Source organism: Equus caballus, chromosome 21 (genome assembly GCF_041296265.1).
Source record: "Equus caballus isolate H_3958 breed thoroughbred chromosome 21, TB-T2T, whole genome shotgun sequence".
Classification (NCBI taxonomy): Eukaryota; Metazoa; Chordata; class Mammalia; order Perissodactyla; family Equidae; genus Equus; species Equus caballus.
The window spans coordinates 43,584,434-43,602,905 of NC_091704.1; the positions used below are offsets into that span (position 1 = coordinate 43,584,434).

Consider the following 18,472-nt stretch of genomic DNA (forward strand, 5'->3'; position numbering starts at 1 on the left):
TCCCTTCTCTTGTAAGCTGACAGGATGTCAGTGTGGGTGCCAGACTGTGCCCACACCACTAACTCTAGCAGTTGGCTAGTTTGGTCCCACTACCGGTCACTTCAGCGCAGCAGCTGATAGTTAACCACATGGTTGAACCTGTTTGGCTGAACTGACTGACTCAGCTAGACAGTGCGTACGTGTCCAAGGCACAGAACAGCACTACAGCATTTCCGGGAGATGAGTACTTTCAGTCATAAAGAAGGGCCCTAGAGTTAATACTGTTCTGAGAAGAGACTCATAGAGCAGCTTATGCAGTAGGATAAACCAATTCATTGATTATAATTCATTTAACTTTCCAAGATAGAACTTGTCCTCGTTCAGTCTGCAGATCACAAGAATACTTTCCAAATCTCTGTTGACAGTGAGCCTCTTGCCCTGCACCTCCACTGCAGTGGCACCCCTCATCTACAACTCAACACATCCCCAAGTGAACTTATTACGCCCCCTTCCCAACCTTCTTTCCATATTCTGCCTTGGTCACTCAAGCCAGACATCGGACCACTGACCTGCAGTCCACCTTTTCTGTCAAGTCTCACATGCAATTAATTACCCAGGACTCAGAATTGACCCTTGTAATGAGGTCTCAATTCAACCTCTCCTTTCCATCCTTCCTGTTGATGGTCACTGCACATCCTAGCTAACTGCTGTATTAAAACAAGAACAGACATTCCCTGAGGGCAGGAATCAGCACCCAGAACAGTGTGGTGGAAAAGAGGATGAACTTGGAGCCAGAATGGTGGATTTGAATCCTAGTCAATATGCATCAGCTGTGGGATAAGTATCTGAACTTCAGTTTCCTCATCGATAGAATGAAAACAAAAATACCTCCCTCCCTGGCTTGTGGTGAGAGTTAAATAAAGCTAATATACTAACAACCTCTTACAACAGTGCTTGGCACAGTGTAAGTGTTCAGAATATATATTCTACACGGAACGACAGATGAGGAAACCAAGGCTCAGCAGTTCAATGCCTTCTTTAGGATCACACACCTATTAAACAATACAGCTGGCATATGAATCCAGGTCTATCCTTCACCAAAAGCCACGCTCTTTTTTTCCCTCATGGCACATCTAGGGCTCCCAATGTGGTTGTTAATAAGAAAGTGGAACCTTTAAGTACTAACGGAGGAAGACATCATATATTATACAGGACAGTATGCATAATATGATCTCATTTAAAAAGTGTCTAGAATTAATTACAAACTTCTCTATTACTGCCTCTGAACCTTGTCTATCCCTTTGTCATCCTATTTTTCATCCATGTCTCCAACTAAATTACCTAACGGCAGAGACTCCCCTTTGCTTAGGACAAGGCCAGATACGCAACATGCAATATGTGTTAAATTGCTGAATAGCATTGAATCTTCTTTTAAAAAAATAACCAATATTTATTTAGCACATAATAGATAATAGTAGATAATATATGAATGTGGTAAAAGGATATAGAAACTTATTTAGAGGAAAGTAATATTCCTTCCATCCCATTCCCCACATATCCAGCTCTGATCCCAACAGGCAGCCATAGTGACCAGTTTCTTGTATATCCTTCTAGAGATATTATCGAACTGCATTGAATTTTAGTGCAATTTAAATTTATTGTCAAAGAGTATTAGGGAATGTTGGGAAATGCTTTATACAAGTTTAACCAGCATGTTTTCTTTCCTGAAAAGTCGCCAGTTTCTCTCAAACCCATATAAAGGACTACCTAAACATAAACTTCGTGTGTGTGTGTGTTAAGACTAACAGCAGAGAAAGGTGTTTGTGACCTCCCTTAGGTAAAACCACCATCTAATTCTAGGCAATTCTATTCACTGATTCCCTCCCCTCAAAGCTGATCTTATGACCTATTTCTTCATAATTCTTTGGCCTGAGATCCATTTTTATTGTGCTATTCATTCCCTAGACATGGAAAGAGTGGCATTCAGTGGCTTGAACATGACAAAGGACTTTCCCTGTCTTTCAGGGAGATGTCTGAGGTCACTTTAACACAACTTACCACATTTTGAAATGAGAAAGTGCTTCCTGGAGGAAGAACGACAGTAACCACTCTTCTCAGTGTGGTTTTCGTCAGACAGATGTCTACAACAGCCCCGGAAGACACTTTACCTAATGCATTATCTAATAATGAACTCTCTTAAAGGGACTTAGCACTTGGCACTGCCTTTTCTCAGGTTGCTAACCTACTCGTGTTACATGGGCTTTGCCGTAGCATGGCACATTCAGACTTTGACATCACTTAGAAATGACGTTAGAAATGTCATTGCTTAGAAATGGCACAAAATTGCACAAGTGTTCTACGCCTGTGCTTGTAGAGGAATTGGTACCGAAATATTTACAATTCTCTGTTTTATTCTGAATATAGGGATTTAGAACATATTCAGGAGGAGTGCCTCTACTCCTCCTCAATATTTTTCTAGTTTCCAATTCCATATACTAAATACATATTCATTTTATTTCAAAAAGACAAAAGAAAACAGATTGAACAAAAAATTCACCCCAATATATAGATTTTCCCAGTCTTTTTTACTAAAAGCTATCAAAACCTAAGAATTTGAAAACTAAACAAGAGCTATAGTTCTTCTCATCTCATCTTTGGGGAAAAATAGCTATTTTCTTCTTCCTTGCTAGCATCTTTCCAGTTTTTTCCTATGTTGCAGTATATAAATTCGAGAGTTGATGTCCAGATGTGCTTTCCCTATTATCTCTTTTAGGACTGATATAGACATGGTACCCAGCAACAAGCTAAATGGAGCTGTTTTTTCTTCTGGACCCTCAATGGAAGCTGTACCAAGAGATAACTGAAGGATTCTTCCTTCTCTCCTAAATCTGTTTGCTGCTAAGTTGTTATTTGCGATTCCAAGTCTTTGGGGTAGACTCAGTGGTCTCTCTGACTATCAATGAGCTCTTTTTATTTGCTTCTTTGTTAGTGCCTTCTTCTTGTTATTTCTACCTCCTCAGTTTCCATTAGTAAAGCCAACCACAAGGGCATCCTGCCAAGTTATTTACCCCAGCTCAGCCAACTCATTGCAGTTCTCACAAATCTTAGGAAAGTCTTCACTGGACTAGAACATGATCCCAGAACTCATAGAGAAAATGGACTCAAATCTTGGCATTATCTTCCTTCTATTAGAGATGTTATTTCTTTGTAATATTTATTTTCTTCTATCAATCTGCTTTCCATGTTCATGTTTTATTACTTTCCATTTCTCTCTTCTTTAACTGAAACATTTCTGTCATAGAAATTGAACTCTTGTGTTTAGAACACCATTCTGAATAAGCATTCTGCATCTTTTCCAAACATACTCGAGTATCACTGAGCTCTATGATTATACATATAGGATTACAAAATAAATGGATATTTGTTAAATGAATAAGAGGGACATGGCTTAATCATTTGTAGGAGAATTATAAGTTTTCTGCTGAGTTTAATTGGGTAAATCATATAGAAAAATGGCAATACTATGTGAATGCATCTAGTATTACTTGCTAATTGGCTTCTACCAAGACATAGCAGCATTCTTCTTCCTGGCATCTCTTACAAGATGTCAACTAGAGGCAGGATGGCAGAGAAGTTAAGTTAAAGGCCTCTGGCACTAGACAGCCTGAGATTGACTTCCAGCTCTAGCATTTACTAGCTGCGTGACCTAAAGCAAGCTGCTTGATTTCTCCATGCTCAGTCTACTCCTTTGTAAAATGAAGAGCACAGGACTCATACCTACCCACTCACTTCACAGGCGTGTTTAAGGATAAAATGAGCTAATATATGCAAAACACCTAGAAAGTCACTGAAATAGGACCATATAAATGTTCACTATTATTATTATTATGTAGCTATTGCTTGGCTTGACAATGACTATAATTCAAAGCAAAAAATGAGGCGAGTATACCGAATTTTACATTGACTTCCAAGGCAATGACATGGTACTGAAATACTGCTTCCAGGAATGTATTCAAACCTGGAAACCTACTAAAGAAAGGCATTACTTCTCTGAGTCAATCAGGATACTTTCTCTTTGAACATCTCTAAACTTAATGGAACAGTCATTAATCACCAACAATTACTAAAAGGAGCCAAAGATGTGGCAATGGAATATATTTACAGTCTTTGTGATAAACTATACTCTTTTGCTGTATTCCTAGTTGTCTAAAATTTACAAATCCTATTTTTTTGGATAAAGCTATAATTAGACCTACATGCTACAGGAATTTCTTAATTTTTTTTATGATTACCTCTTTATATTTGATGGCAAACTCCAAGATAGAGATTAAAACTGTATGTGTATGCCTTTTATTTTTTTGTGGCAGATTAGTAGATATTAAAGTTAGAGCAGTTTTTACAACATGGCATTGGCCTGTTTACCAGCTTAACGATTTCTATATTGGTTCAATGAAAAATTTCAAATAAGTAGTTTTCTCAGCTGTATTTTACAATGCCACTCATAAATAATAAACTATAATTTCAGATACCAATAAATCCAACAAAACGATAATGGTTTATCAGTATAGATTGCTGTCAACAGTGCTAAATTAGCAAGAGACCGAAATGTTTCAAAAAAGGTATAGCTATTTTTGGCAGGTGCTTCAAAGCAATGAATGAAAGAGATCCGTGTTAACTTTTTCTCCAATTTACCTTTCCCAGTCACTGGCTGAGACAGTGCAAACACATAAAAGATTCAGCCTCTATATCTAAGTGTTGATACTCAGCTTCAAATCAGTACCAGTTAGAAAATAAGTACTATTAGGGACCTGTATCTCACTTTGGGTATACTAATTGTATAAATTAATTTTAAGTGAAAGTGACATTGTATAATGATTACATTTTGGCCACCTCTAGCTTGCTTGCTTGTTTTTATTGTTACTTAACTGCTTAGGCCTAATGATTAAATTATTACTCTTTTATCCTTACATTAGATGGGAAAACATTTGATTTATTTCCCTTCTCCACATAATCAACTGATTTGCATAATGCCTAATGATGCTTCTTTCATAGTCCCATGTGTTTATCATATATTGCTCCAAACATGCCAACAAACTGTCATTTAATGGGAAAAACATCTTGAAATTCAGAGAAAAGCCTGGGCTATCGTTCTGAATACCAACAATCAGTCCATCTGATAATATTCCCAGGCAGCCAGATGCCCCAGAGAAACAAGATCCAGTTTTTTTCGGTTGTTATCAAATGACTTACCCACAATGACGGCGGTGACAGTGAGCAGCACAAAAGCATTCCGAAATAGGTAGCTTTTAACATCCTCTCTTGTGATGTTCTGTACTTTCTTCTTGGCCAAGAGTGTGCGTTTACGGACTCCTTGCTGGAATCTCTCCATCCTGCCCCCCATCCTGGGCTCTTCTCCATTGCTTTTAGTCATATTTTACTTCTCTAGGAGTTGTCTCTTCTTTGCACTTCAATGTCTCGGAATCACCCCCAGAAAGCCAGACCTCTGGTGTTAGAGAACACAACTATAATGGAAGAGAGAAAGACAAGAGTTTCAGCCTGTAGGGGTGAGAAATCAGGGAGCTCCACCACAGGGCAACATGCTGGCAAACTGCATAATCTCAGTAGGAATCAAGGGCTGGGAGAGCCGCAATGCCAGGTTTCAAGGCTAGAATGTACATATTTCCCCGGACCACGTGCAAAAAACAGGCATAAATTCAGAAAAGACTAGCAGAAATTTGTGTTCTATTTTTAAAAATTTGTCTTCCTCCTCCAAAGAGGCTATAAAAGGGTTCTTCAGAGCTGGATATGGCTGAGCACCCCCTACCTCAGCCCTATTCCCTGGAACCTAGCCGAGTGCTTTGCATAATGTACACTCTCAATAAATGTGTGATTGAAATGAAGGCACAGGAAGTGCTCACTAATTACCTCATGACTTAGGCTGTACAGAGTGAAGGAATAACCAGGTCAGTAAAATGAATTAAAATATTGACATTTCACAGTTGGATCTTTCTGTTATATATAATAATGATTTTCTTCATTAAGAAAAACTCATGATAATATCAACTAGTAAAAATGGTCATAAAAAGAACACAAATACTCGCAGGAATTGGGAAATACATTTTACCATTTTACAGGGTAACTTTGTAATTTTTTCCATGAAATGAGCAAAGTACTCTGGACACAGCTATAAATTATTTGAAATCATAATTCATTTTCATCTTTAATACAAGCAGCAGTACAAAATAGCATTTGTCTTTGTGGCAAACACACTGGAGTCTTCTAAGGAAATTCAGCATTTTACAATTTAGGATTTCTAGTACAGATGAAGATATGAATCCAATTTTCATTCCAAATATTACAGTGTGCGGTTTCCAGTTTCTTTAACGTGCTCTTAGGTTATTCAAATATATCTAAGTAAATCTGTCCTTGGTGGAAATCAGCTGTTTTGAAAAATCAGGGGATTCCTCCTGCTGCTTTTCAAGATTTCTAACGCATAATCCTTCCCATGGTCAATCCAACTAAAAATCAGTCGTGCCTGTGGACGTGTGTAGCTGGCAACGCAAGCAGCCAGCGTGTGTCTCGGTCGGGGAGGCAACCGGATCCAAGTGCGGAAAAAAAAGACTTAACAGTTTTGACTTTTAAATAAAATTGCAGGTTGGGGTCAGTGATAATAAGACCTACAACTTGTTTAATACTTCACAGCAGATTAAAAGTTTAGGGAGAACTGAAGAAGGGGAGACGCGAGAGACCAGGTTTTTTTTCCCTCTAATCTCTGATTCCCTTTACCAGTCACTTTTAAACAGACCAGCTCAGCCTTGATTCTTTTCTAGACCTCGAACCACCATCTGCCTTCAATCCACTCTAAATGACTCAACTCCAAATTAAGAGAGGACATGGCGTAAGTAAGACACCCCACGCTCATTATATTAAATTACTAACACGGACTTTATCTACCAAAATGGCTAGCTTTTACTCTCGCTACTCCTCTTCTGGAGAAACAAAATACATCGGCAGAGAAGTGCAACGAGAATCTAAGCCCAGCAGGAATGTAGGACGTTAGACTTACCTTTCCTGATTTTGTAACGGGTGGAAGATACCCCAAGCAATGACAAGGTGAATTCCCCAGGCGGTACAGCAGAGTAGCAAAACGCAGCGAGCGACGCATGCATGTGCTCTGAAACGGCAAGCTACTATCACGGCAACTTAAGAAAAGGGGAGGAGTCTGTGCCCGGGAAAAGGGGAGTGGGGAAAAATGAAAACACCACGGGGAAGGAGGGGGAAAACCCAAGGTTTCTGGAATATTGATTAATCTTGGCTCACCAGAAGCGTGCTTGCTGGCTTTGTTTTGCTCCTTAGACCACTTTCACGCTTTGTCAGTTCACTTTCATTAGAAATGCAAAACCGGGATCAGGAAGAATTGAAGAATAAAGCGCGCACACACTCAGAAAGCTGGAAGTCTTGATTAGAACGTTTCAAAGAAGACTGTTCTAAGGCTAAATTTAATTATCTCACGTTGTTGCAGGTTTCCTCTCCTTCAGGAAACACGACAGTGTGCTCTTTTGCCTGTTACGACAGCGTCCCGCTTTTAGAATTGGGGAAATAACTGACATTTCTTGGGAAGACTCGGAACACAATCAAGTATGGAGAGAAAAAAATGCTTACCACAGTTCTCTAAACTTGCCTAAAGTTACCCAAAACGCGAGATGAGACATGTCTCTATATTAGCAGTTTAAACTCTCTTATAACAAATCTAGTTGAGCTCTAACTGCCTGCATTGCAAAGACTAAGAAGGTAAGAAACACAAAGACAGCAGGATCTTTGCTCAACTATACAGTGAAAAGCGTTTTAAGCTAAGAGTGTAAATGCACACTTGAAGTTTTGTGATTTTAAAAGAAAAGTCACTATACAGATAGATGCCTCAATTTTCAAAGATGCTAAATGTCTCCCCCTTCTCCCCCCTCCCACCCCATGATTTTTAGGAATTAGGAAATTGTCATTGTCTTGAAAATATAGCTTGCATTTCTGGTCCACTTCTCTTAAGAAGGAAAATAGACTGTTAAAATAGATTTTAAAAAATTAAAAAAAATTTTTGAGCCTGACTCAGCTCCAAAACTTAGAATTTGTTTAGCATGAAGAAAAAAGTTTAACAGAAACAAAAACCCATACCAAAAATTACGGCTAGAGTTCTGTATTCTTGTTCATTAAATCTCATATTCCTCAGGCAAAATCTGCTAATTCTGGTGTCTCTTATCCAACATGAAAGTGTATCTTTTTCCCTCATTAGCAAATCCAGGGAGATTCTAAAGCCATGTCTCCTGCCAGCTTCAACTGTTCCATGTGCGTCCTTTTGAACGGATGTTGGTTGGAAAGCTGTGGTGAATGATGTAAGTGCTTTAAAATCACAAATTAGCAGCAATTATAACAACTTTAAAATTTGGTATCATTTTAAGAGTTTATTGGAAATATATACTCTCAGCAGTCCTAGTCTTCGGTGATCTTTCTCTTCCTCGGCTCTCCTAGGTCATTTAGCATCTGTACCACATTGTTTAATGCTCACTTATGCTGTCTTCCACTGCTTCTCTCTTTTTAAAGTCAAGTTAAATTTTAGCTTCTCAACTAAATTTTAAGTTCTTTGAGGGCAGGAACAGGTCTTATGCCTGATATGTAGTACAACGAAATAACTCTTATAAATGGATGGCGTAAAATAAAGGTATGAAACACAATGCTTTTCAATTTTCTGTTAAAACAAAACTACTTGTTTTTATGTTGGCACTTCTGGCCTAAGTGGATGGAGCAGATGGCATTTCTCAACACCATGAGTACATTTTAAAGCGTTTATTTACTACGCTCAGTCCTAGCTGAGCCGTGGGTTTAAGACTAATTTGTCCACCTTTCTCGTGGAAGTAACTTGTGTTTCAAGACAACTTAAAAGAGAAATCATTACATGGTTTTAAATGGAGTTTCAAGCCAAATGGATTTCCGTTTTTTAATTCTGTTTTTTCATAGGCAAGAAAAAGGACTAGAAAAACCACACTTTGGTTAGCACAGAGATGAGAAGACCCTAGTGCCCCTTCTTTTTTCCTTTTTTCTAATCGCTAAAGCTTGGTTAAAAACCATTTTATTATTTTAGTTTGCACAGACGTTACGGGAGTCTGGTGTCCCCTTGGGAAGGGTAGTAATTCACCACTGAAAGTTTTGTTGGCTGTAATAAAACCTAATGAGAAAATGAGATGCAAAGAGTCTCAGTTCAGAGTTCATCTGAATTATAAGATTTTAGTCCAGGGGAAATATTGGGAATTACTTCTCTAAGAACCACTTTCTCTTTTGGAAAGCTATAGCAATAATGCCCTTGGGGCAACATAGGTTTACTCAACACATATTTCTACTTTTTCCCTGACGTTATAAACAAGACCCTTGAGTGTTAAACATTTTTTTCCTTCATGGAAATACTAAATAAGTGAAAGATCAAGAAATTATGAACAAGCCTCTGTATGCTGTATTTCATTTAAAGCTACTCTGAGTGGGAGACACAGAGCCAGGGAACCATATTAATTTTGGTATTCCAGAGTGAAAAAAACCCACACGTGGCAAATGCTGCTCCTTTGGCAAAATCTTCCAAGAACTTTCTTTAAAGATACTATTATAAAGTATGTTGTAGATAAATTCTTTTTTTTGAGAAAAAATATCACTATAACAGTAAACAATCAAATCCAATCTATCCTTGAATGGCCTGTTCCCATTCATTAGTTTGCAGTGTGAGGAGTCATGATTAATAAGTAAGCCCTGTAACACAGTACAGAATAGTCAAATTTCATCTTTCACGATAAGAGAATTCTGGAATTTGAGGAAGAAAATGGATTAGAAAACCTTTTAACCTTCCAAATATTTTGCACTTTTATTTTTAATTTCGTGAGGGATTTTGTCATTCCTTGTTCAAATAGCTTGTATCTTAGGATCACATAAAGAATGTCAATTCTCCTTCTACGATTTGGAAATTGTAGACTGTTGATACAATGCACGGGAGCTGACTTGCTCTAGTGAAGTACTAGAGATAGTAGTAGAAGTGGTACTTGCAGTAGTTGGTCTTTTGTTTTGTCTTAATTTTTTTCCTTCTTAGGTTTGAATGTAAAAAGCAAAACAATAAAGAATCTGTGGTGAATTCTGGTTAGTTGGATTTTTAACCAACTGGGTTTATCTTAAACTCATTGAAGCTTGAAAAACCAAACCATTGAGGTGAACTATAATTAACCTTTATCATATTCATCCATTCACTCAACAAACCTTGAGCAAGTACTATGCTCCAAATACTAGTCCCATTCCTCTAGGAGCCCACAAACATGCATCCGTAGTTATTACGCAGTGGGCAATGGAAGGGCACCACAAAGTGTTAGGGGAACTCTGTGCTGAGGCCTGTTGACCAGGTCTCCTTACGAGACTGATTGCTCCTTGAAGGAGCTGTGGCTGGCTCAACATTGTATGTACAAAGGACCCCAAACACCAAATTAAAGAACTTGAATTCTAATCCTAGGCAAGAGGGAGCACAGGATTTAAGCACAATTAACTAAAAAATTAATTTTAGGAGCCAGCCCCATGGCTTAGTGGTTAAGTTCGGTGTGCTCTGCTTCAGTGGCTCCCGTTTGTGGGTTCGGATCCAGGGGGTGGACCTACTCCACTTGTCAGCCATGCTGTGGTGGAGATCCACATAGAAAATGGAGAAAGATTGGCACAGATGTTAGCTCAGGGCTAATCTTCCTCAAGCAAAAAAAAAAAAAAATAAATAATAATAATAATAATTAATTTTATTTTTAGATTGATGAAAAGCCTTTAAGTGAACAAGACTTGAGTTAGGAAGCTGAAAGTGGGGTGAGGGGGCATTTACAAACTGGGATAGTTCACACTCACATTTAAAAAAATAGATTCCATGAAATCTCACGGTATTGAGGCCCTTCAAGGGATAGGCCAGCATTGAGTTGAGATTCCTCCTTTAGATGAGGTGCGTATTCTCCAGGTCACTTGGCCCGCCCACTTCACTTGGTTTAGTTACCAGTGTGTTCCTCTAGCATGTTCTAAAGTTTTGACCTCTGTTGGAGTTTAAGAAGTGGTCTGAGCCAAGGGCCTGGACCAGGGAACTCCAACATAAGGAGGAAGAAGAGCAAGAGGGGCTCCCTAAACAGATCTGAAAATGGTGAGAAGTTATTCCAACCATTTGATCACAAGTTAGCTAAGAGCTGGACATAATGGTGGTTTAGAGGAATTTAACGCATTTTCTCCATACTAAAGCAAAAGAGGGTTTGCTTTTTAATGAAGATTTCATAAGTGTTATTGCTATTAGTTATGACTTATATTGTGAAATGGCATCCTTCCCAGTTGTTCAACACGAGCCAAATCTCTGAAGGACCAGAATATTGGTTTAGTTGGGAAAGATTTTGTAGGTTAATTGGAACTAAAGCCTTCAGCTGAGTGTTAGCAACAATAATAGTCAACATTTTTAAAGGACTTATAGTATTAGAAACACTTTTACACAGGTTATCAAATTTAATCTTTGTGACAATGCTTTGAGGTACATTCTATTATTACTGGTCCGATATGCAGATGTTGACATGTAGTTTCGTAGAGATTAAGCAATTTACCCAGGATTACAGTCAGTGAGTGACAAGAGTTCTTAACATTTCTTGGAACTTTAGTTTCTCATCTTTTTCCAAAGGAAGTCTCTGGCAGCTTTTATTAAAGACAGATAGAAAAGAAAGTAATGAACATTAAAAGGAAGGCCTACTGTCTGTTATTTCTTCTGGGAAGTCAGTCCTCAAGTCCCTGACAGGGTTGATGGCCCCTCCTAGGTGCTCCCAAGGCTCCTTGGGCTTAATTTCCAGAGTGATCACCACCCTGTACTGCAACTCTCCCTTTCTAGACTGTGGGTTCTTTGAGAGCAGAGCCTGTGTTTATAACTACTGCATACTCAGTAACCAGTACAGAAGGTGTTCAGTAAAGAGTTGCTGCATGAGTAAGTGGACACAACACAGCCACAAATATGAGAGATTTCATGAATCCATCTCCAATTCTAAGACTTAGGAAAAGGATATCAGTAAAAACCAAACAACAACAACAACAAAACCAGTGAGATCCTTTTTCAATCTTTACAATATAAAATAGATCTAAGTGTGGCTGCTGTAATTGAACTGATCGGGGGTAGGGGTCAGAGCCTACCTCAGTGTCCCCCTCTTCTCTCCCCAGGTGGGCCCCTGAAGCACCTCATCAATCATGGATTCCACCTATCATTCTTGAAAACGAGGATGGATGAGGAAGTCGATTCTGCTTGTGCCATGATTCTTTAGTGCCAGGTCCAGGTTTAGAACTTGGGTCCTCCCAGTCCTGCTGCCATTGTGTTTTCAATCACTAAACCACATCTTCCTCCCGTCCCAATTTTGAAGGTCTCCTGTAAAATGAGGTTAGGCTAGATTATTTTCCTCAAGTCCCTTTCCCTATTCATATTCCATGATTCTAAATCATGTCATGCCAATAATGGGCTTGCCCTATCCACTTCGGTCTATTTGGTTAAGGACACAAATTTTATATGCACTCAATGATTAATGGCTTCTCATTAGATTTCTCTGCCACAAATTAAACACAAACATATAAACAGTCACCAAAGGAAACTTATTGAAGGGCACGGGTTTTTATGAAGCACAGCAATGACATGAATCTTTTATAAGTGTTTGCTAGTATAGAATCATAATTACAGCAATCAAGACAGATACACATCTTTTGTAAGGAGAAAAAGTAATTATAATTTAAAAGCACACAGCTCAAAGTTGCCATCACAAAAACGACTATTATAGCAACTACTTCGCATTTGGACATTTTTTTGGCAGGAGGTCTGGGCATTGTTTATTGTGAGTCAGAAACAGGCACTGAGAAAATATGCAAATTTTTTGAGCAAGGCAAAATGCAGCTTTGAGTTGAGAAAACAGGGTGAATGGTGGAAACTGTCTGGGCCTTGAACACAAATCAACCTTAGCAGCTGAAATAATTTTTGGTCACTGGATGCTGTTACAGTAATCTGGAGGAAGGTCAGAATAAAGTTATTTTATGCTTTAAAACATACATTCAAGATTTGTGCTGTACCCCTGAGTCAAAGTCCATCTTCTGCTAATGCTGTGTCTAGGGATTGATTCTAAGTAGAAAGACCAGGGAAGAAAACCTCCCAAATGCTTACCCATCCCATTTTCCTCAGCTGGGCAGAATTGCTGGCGCCTCTTGAGGCAGTTCACCTCTGGGTCACAGAAGAGGCAAAGGCGATTTTCCTTCTTCACCCAGCTACCTCCCCGCACAAGATCGCACCTGCTGATGAAATTAACTCAGGGTGACCAGTTCATTCCTGTCAACAGGCCTCAGTTGTAAAAGGGTATTTCTATTGGAATTGCATAAGTCCAGTTAGTTCTTCAAAGCCTCTTAACATCAAAGGTAAAATCAGAGGAGATAATATGGCATTGGAGAAAAATACACTGAGACTGGGATTGGGTTGTATAAGCCTGGGCAAATATTGTGGTCCTCCCCTCCGAATGAAAGGTAAGACAAGAACTGGATTTCAAACTTTTTAAAAACTCTTTGTTCAAGTAAAATCTCACGATGAAGCAAACAGCAATATGGCACATCAAGGGTAAGCCTAACGAGGGGGTAGGGAGCCCAGAACCACTAGATTGGCCCTTCCTCTGGCTTCCCCTCCCCCTCCATCTTCCCTTGCCCTCACTGCCAGCGTCTGGACCTTGAGCAGATTCCCAGAGCACCAAATGGAAATGACTGTTTCAGGTAACTTGAAGGACTAAAATTCTAGGAATAACATTCTCATAAGGTGGAATAACCTCTGAGGAAGAAGACAAAAGGCATAAAGTAAACTCTAAGAACCCCGTGGTATTAGTGATGCCTTGATTAATAAATCGTATAGAGTCATGACTTTTTAAAATAAATTTAACACAGGTAAAATGTGTAGGGGTATGTGTTTCAGGTCTCAGGCCTAGGCCTAGTGGGGAGGGTGGTGAAGAGACTGGACTGAGGGACTGGTCATACTTTTTTGGCCTTGTGACCTAGCTAAGCCCCAGGACAGATGTGGGAAATGAAGCACAGCCAAATTAATGGTTTGCCCAAAGTCAACCAAGTGAATGTCAAAGTCAAGACCAGAACCCCATGTTCACTCCCAGCCCTAATCATTTTCAGAGAAACATATTGTCCTATAATACCAGTTACATTCAGTGAAAGCCTGGTATGATTTGATTCATTTATGAGGCAGATGTTTTCAAATCTAATGTTAAAAAGCTGTGTTGTCCAATATGGGAGCCACTAGCCACATGTAGCTATTGAGCACTTGCATGTGGCTAGTACAAACTGAGATGTGCTGTTGAGTGTGAAGTATACCTTGGATTTTGAAAAATTAATCCAAAAAAATGTAACGTATCTCATTAATAATTATATTGATCACATTTTAATATTTTAGATATTGGGTTAAATAAAATGTATTAAAATCAATTGCATCTGTTCTTTTGCTTCTTTTGATGTGACCAGTAAAACATTTTAAATTACATACGTGACTCACATTATATTCTATTGAGCAGCACTGTTATGCAGTGATTTCTTTCTAGTGGAGTCCTTGCATTTTATAGAGAAGTCTTTGGAATTGGCAGAACTGGCAATCCCCTCTTCAGCCCATTCTCTCCCAATTTATTTAAATAGATTAACATGTGGTGAGAATATTTTGGTCCATGCACAGAGGTTTATTGCTAGTGGTAATAGTAATAATAATAAAAATAGCTACCATTTATTGTCCCTTCTATGTGCCAACACTGTGCCAAGTACTTTATGTTTGGCTCTTTTACTTGTCACAACAACCCTACTCCTACTCAGTTTTGTTCTTCCCACTTTACCAATGAAGGAATTGAGGTTCTGAGAGAATCAGTAACCAGCCAAGATCACAAGCTGGTTAAGTGGTTGGACTAGGATTCCATCCCAGGCCACTTGCATTCAAAGTTCAGGCACTTGAGTGCCACACAATTCTGCTTTTCTAGAACTAACACTCCCAGGGAAAATATGCCTTCAGAATTCTACAAATTCACTATGTTTGAAGGCACTGGAGGGATGGTGGGATACAGAAAGAGGGGCAGAATGATTTCAATCCTCAAGGATCTTACAATAGAGTAGGGAAAACATATGCACCATGAAATATCTGACAAAGTAAGACCTGATGAGAGATTAAAAAATAAATTTCTCTAGACAGACAGGAAAGAGGTTAATTCCAGTTGTGGGGCATAAAGGAGGGTTTCATGGGAGAGGCAGCATTTCAGAAGGAACTTTAAAGATGAAGAACTCTTTTCCACAGTTAGGAATAGCTAAGGAGAGTCATTCTAGGTGGAAGAACCTGCAGGAGCAAAGACACAGATTTTGTGAGGGAACCAGTAAGGACTCCAGATGGGCTATTACATGGCAAAAGGTGAAAGAAAAGACTGCAGAGATAGAGTATACCATGTTTTGGACAAGTAGAGGAGTGAGAGGTAAGAAAGTAGAAACAGCTGATACACCTTGCTTTCTTGACAATGCAGTCACAGTATTCCTTGGACTGAGAAACAGTCTTTAGGTGCGACTTTCAAAATCAAAGGTAGCTTTGTATCAAAGCACTTTGTACAATGCTAATGTGTTTTTTCTAGAATCTGGCATAGCAAGCAGTAATACCAACCACAACATAATCAGGCCCTAAGACCTTCCAAGAACTACCCAATCTTCATAAGCCAAAAGGAATATATCCAAATGTAACAAAGATACCGTGGGAGCGATCCCTTGGTGGCCAACATTCTTCCACATTCCAGGATCTCTATCAGCAGAAACAGAAAGCCTTCTCATCCCTCACCCCAATCCACACTCTGGTCAAAATCCTGGTTGTCTTCTCTTCCATTAGAGGAAGGTCTGTCTCTGGGACAGTAGATTCACCAAAGGATAACAATTGCTAACATTTATGAGGCAGGCAGAAAAGACCAGTAAAAGCAGCTTTCACCAGATGTAGAAGAGAGTGAATAATTTTATTAGATAATCTGTTGGAATCCCTTTTTAGATGTCTGCTGTGTTTTTCAAATATTTAGGACAGAAATCACTCCTCACGCCCTTGACACGTAGCTGGAGTTCTCCTTTCTCTAAAGCTGATTATATTTGCGTCTTTCCTCTGCCTAATCCAACAGGACCCAGAAGTTTTACTGCTGGTTCTGTTTTCAAATTCTTCCAGGAAATTGGAGCCACCAGGTGAAGCCTACTGTTCTGGAGCAGTTTACTGATTGAAATGTGGTCCCAATCTAATCCCAGGCCAGGATCTGCCTCGAGGTTAAAATGTGTGTGTAGGGGGCCGGGCGGGGATGGGCTTAGGGAAAGGAGGCATGTTGAGGGGTAAATTTATCCAAGGCTGACTACCCTTTGCACCTTTTACTACAAACTCATTAGCATAGCCCAGCACGAAGCAAATCCTACTCCTTCTGGAACTGGCCCTATTCCATGGGGCACTTACTGTCAATCTTGGAGCTACCCCTCTGGCATGCCTTTCATCCACCAGGAATATCTGGTTTTCCCAACTTCTTATCACAAGAATTCATTGCTTCCTTGTTGGCCTGTTAGAGCTGTTTCCTTGGGTCTCGAGGAGACTGCAATCAAGATATTGGGGCTTTATGGAAGAAGGCCCTTCCTTCAGGCTTGTCTTGAGTTGCTAATAGCTGTCTGGAGATTTAGAAATGCACAGTGACTGTATGAACTCAAATTGGTGTGATTAGGGTGAGAAAAAGGAAAAGAACAAACTAGAGTGGGCAAGAACACAAACAATCTTCAAAAGGATAAAACAGGCTATGGACAAAGCAAGGATTTTGATTCTCCTTACAATGTCAGTGTAGACTAGAGGGAGCCTCCTTTCTGATCTTTCTCTTAAGGTGGATTTAACATTTTCAGATTCCTCAGCTCCACTAGCACAGGCCCTATAGATTTTTCTCTCTTATTCTGGTGTCCCTTCAGTTCTAATATAGAGCTTGGACTTCATGACGCATTTAAGTAAATTTTTTCCCTTTAAAATCTTTGAAGACTTAGGTCTTCAAAATGTCTTCTTATTGCAAAAGAGTAAAAAATATAAGGTAAAATGTTAGTGTGGCCCTTCTGCAGTCCTTCACACTCCCACCCTTCACTCCATGTTCAGCAGTTTATTCACTTTTCATGCAAAAAATATTTGCTGGAGTCCGGACTGTGTGCCCAGCACTGTTTCAGGTGCTGTTTGGATAAAGTGGTGAAGAAAGGAGAGGAGGTTCTGCCTCTCAGGGAGCTTCATTCCAGTCAGGGAGAGACAGACTCTAAACAAAGGAATGCTCATTGCTTCAGGAAAGGGCTTTGGATCCTGCTCTGAATGGGATAAGAAGCCATGGTAGGGCTTAGCTTGGTGCAGAAGAGTGAAATGGCCTTTTTAAAGGCTAACTCTGGCTGCTGCGTGGAGACTCATTAGGAGGCTGCTGGGAAAGTCCAATGAGAGGTGATGGCGGCTTGATTATGGTGACCCACCGGAGAGGCGGTGAGAAGTGGTCCTATTTGGGGGTATATTTTGAAAGAAGAATTGTCAGGATTTGATTATAAACTGGACAAAGGGTATGAAAGAAAGAGAGTAGTGAAGGATGGAACTAAGGTTTTAGGCTTGAGCAACTGGATAAATAGAGTTTAACAGGTTCAGGTTAGGTGTAGGTGAATGAAGCGATCTGTTTTGTATACTCTCCGATGTCCGCATGGAGATGTCTAGGTGGCAAAGGCATTCAAGAGAGAGAAAGCTAGAATTCCACATTTGGGACTTGTCACACACACATGGAATTAAAAGCTACAGTTCTGCATGAGTGTGCCAAGGGAGTGCATGAGAGTGCACGAAGACAACGAAGATTCATAGCTGAAATGGAATGGGATAACTAAAAATTAAATAGCTAAAGTTATTTTGTTTAACATGATGCATGCTAGTACACCAAGCACTATTAGAAAGACTGGAATGATAGCTAATGGAATCTCTATTATTCTGCCTCGTATTGTTAGCCAAATTTTTATGAGCATTTATGGGCTCAAAAAGGATGACACCAAGTTTTTTGGCCAGAGAAACTGGAAGACTGCAGTTGTAATTTACTGATTTGGGGAAGACTGGGAACAGACTTTGTGGGGTGTGGTCAGGGTGAGAAATCAAAATTTGAGATAATCAAGTGGGATGTTGAATAGGCTATTAGATATGGGAGAAGGAATTCATCGGGGAGGTCTGGTTTGAGATTAGATTTGGTGTTATCAACATCTAGATAGTGTTTAAAGCTATCATACAGTTTAATATTAAAGACATGAATGTCATCTCCACAAGGCACGAGTGTAGCTAGAAAATAGATAATCAAGAAAAGATAATCAAGGACTGGCCCTGGGGGTTGTCCAATGTCTAGAGATGGAGAAGATATGGAGGAATTGGAAG

The 18,472-nt window shown here is 39.4% G+C and overlaps 1 protein-coding gene and 1 long non-coding RNA gene across 3 annotated transcripts in view; one reads left to right on the top strand and one right to left on the bottom strand.

The window, feature by feature from the left end:
• SLC1A3 (solute carrier family 1 member 3) overlaps nt 1–7,584 on the bottom strand; it is a 75,317-nt gene extending 67,733 nt beyond the window's left edge. Inside the window, exons 1-2 of one of the 2 annotated variants that reach the window (XM_001499617.7) lie at nt 7,046–7,584; nt 5,230–5,501 (exon numbers count right to left, since the gene is read on the bottom strand). In XM_001499617.7, the coding sequence (XP_001499667.1) occupies nt 5,230–5,410 (181 nt within the window). In that variant the 5' untranslated portion in view covers nt 5,411–5,501; nt 7,046–7,584. The remainder of the gene's footprint in view (nt 1–5,229; nt 5,502–7,045) is intronic. The other variant, XM_070245911.1, reaches the window with a different exon arrangement.
• Nucleotides 6,770–14,495, top strand: LOC138919721 (uncharacterized). The gene is made up of 4 exons (XR_011430171.1): nt 6,770–6,877; nt 7,502–7,770; nt 8,264–8,363; nt 12,211–14,495. It is a non-coding gene; the product is annotated as an uncharacterized lncRNA (long non-coding RNA).
• Nucleotides 14,496–18,472: the final 3,977 nt, after the last annotated feature.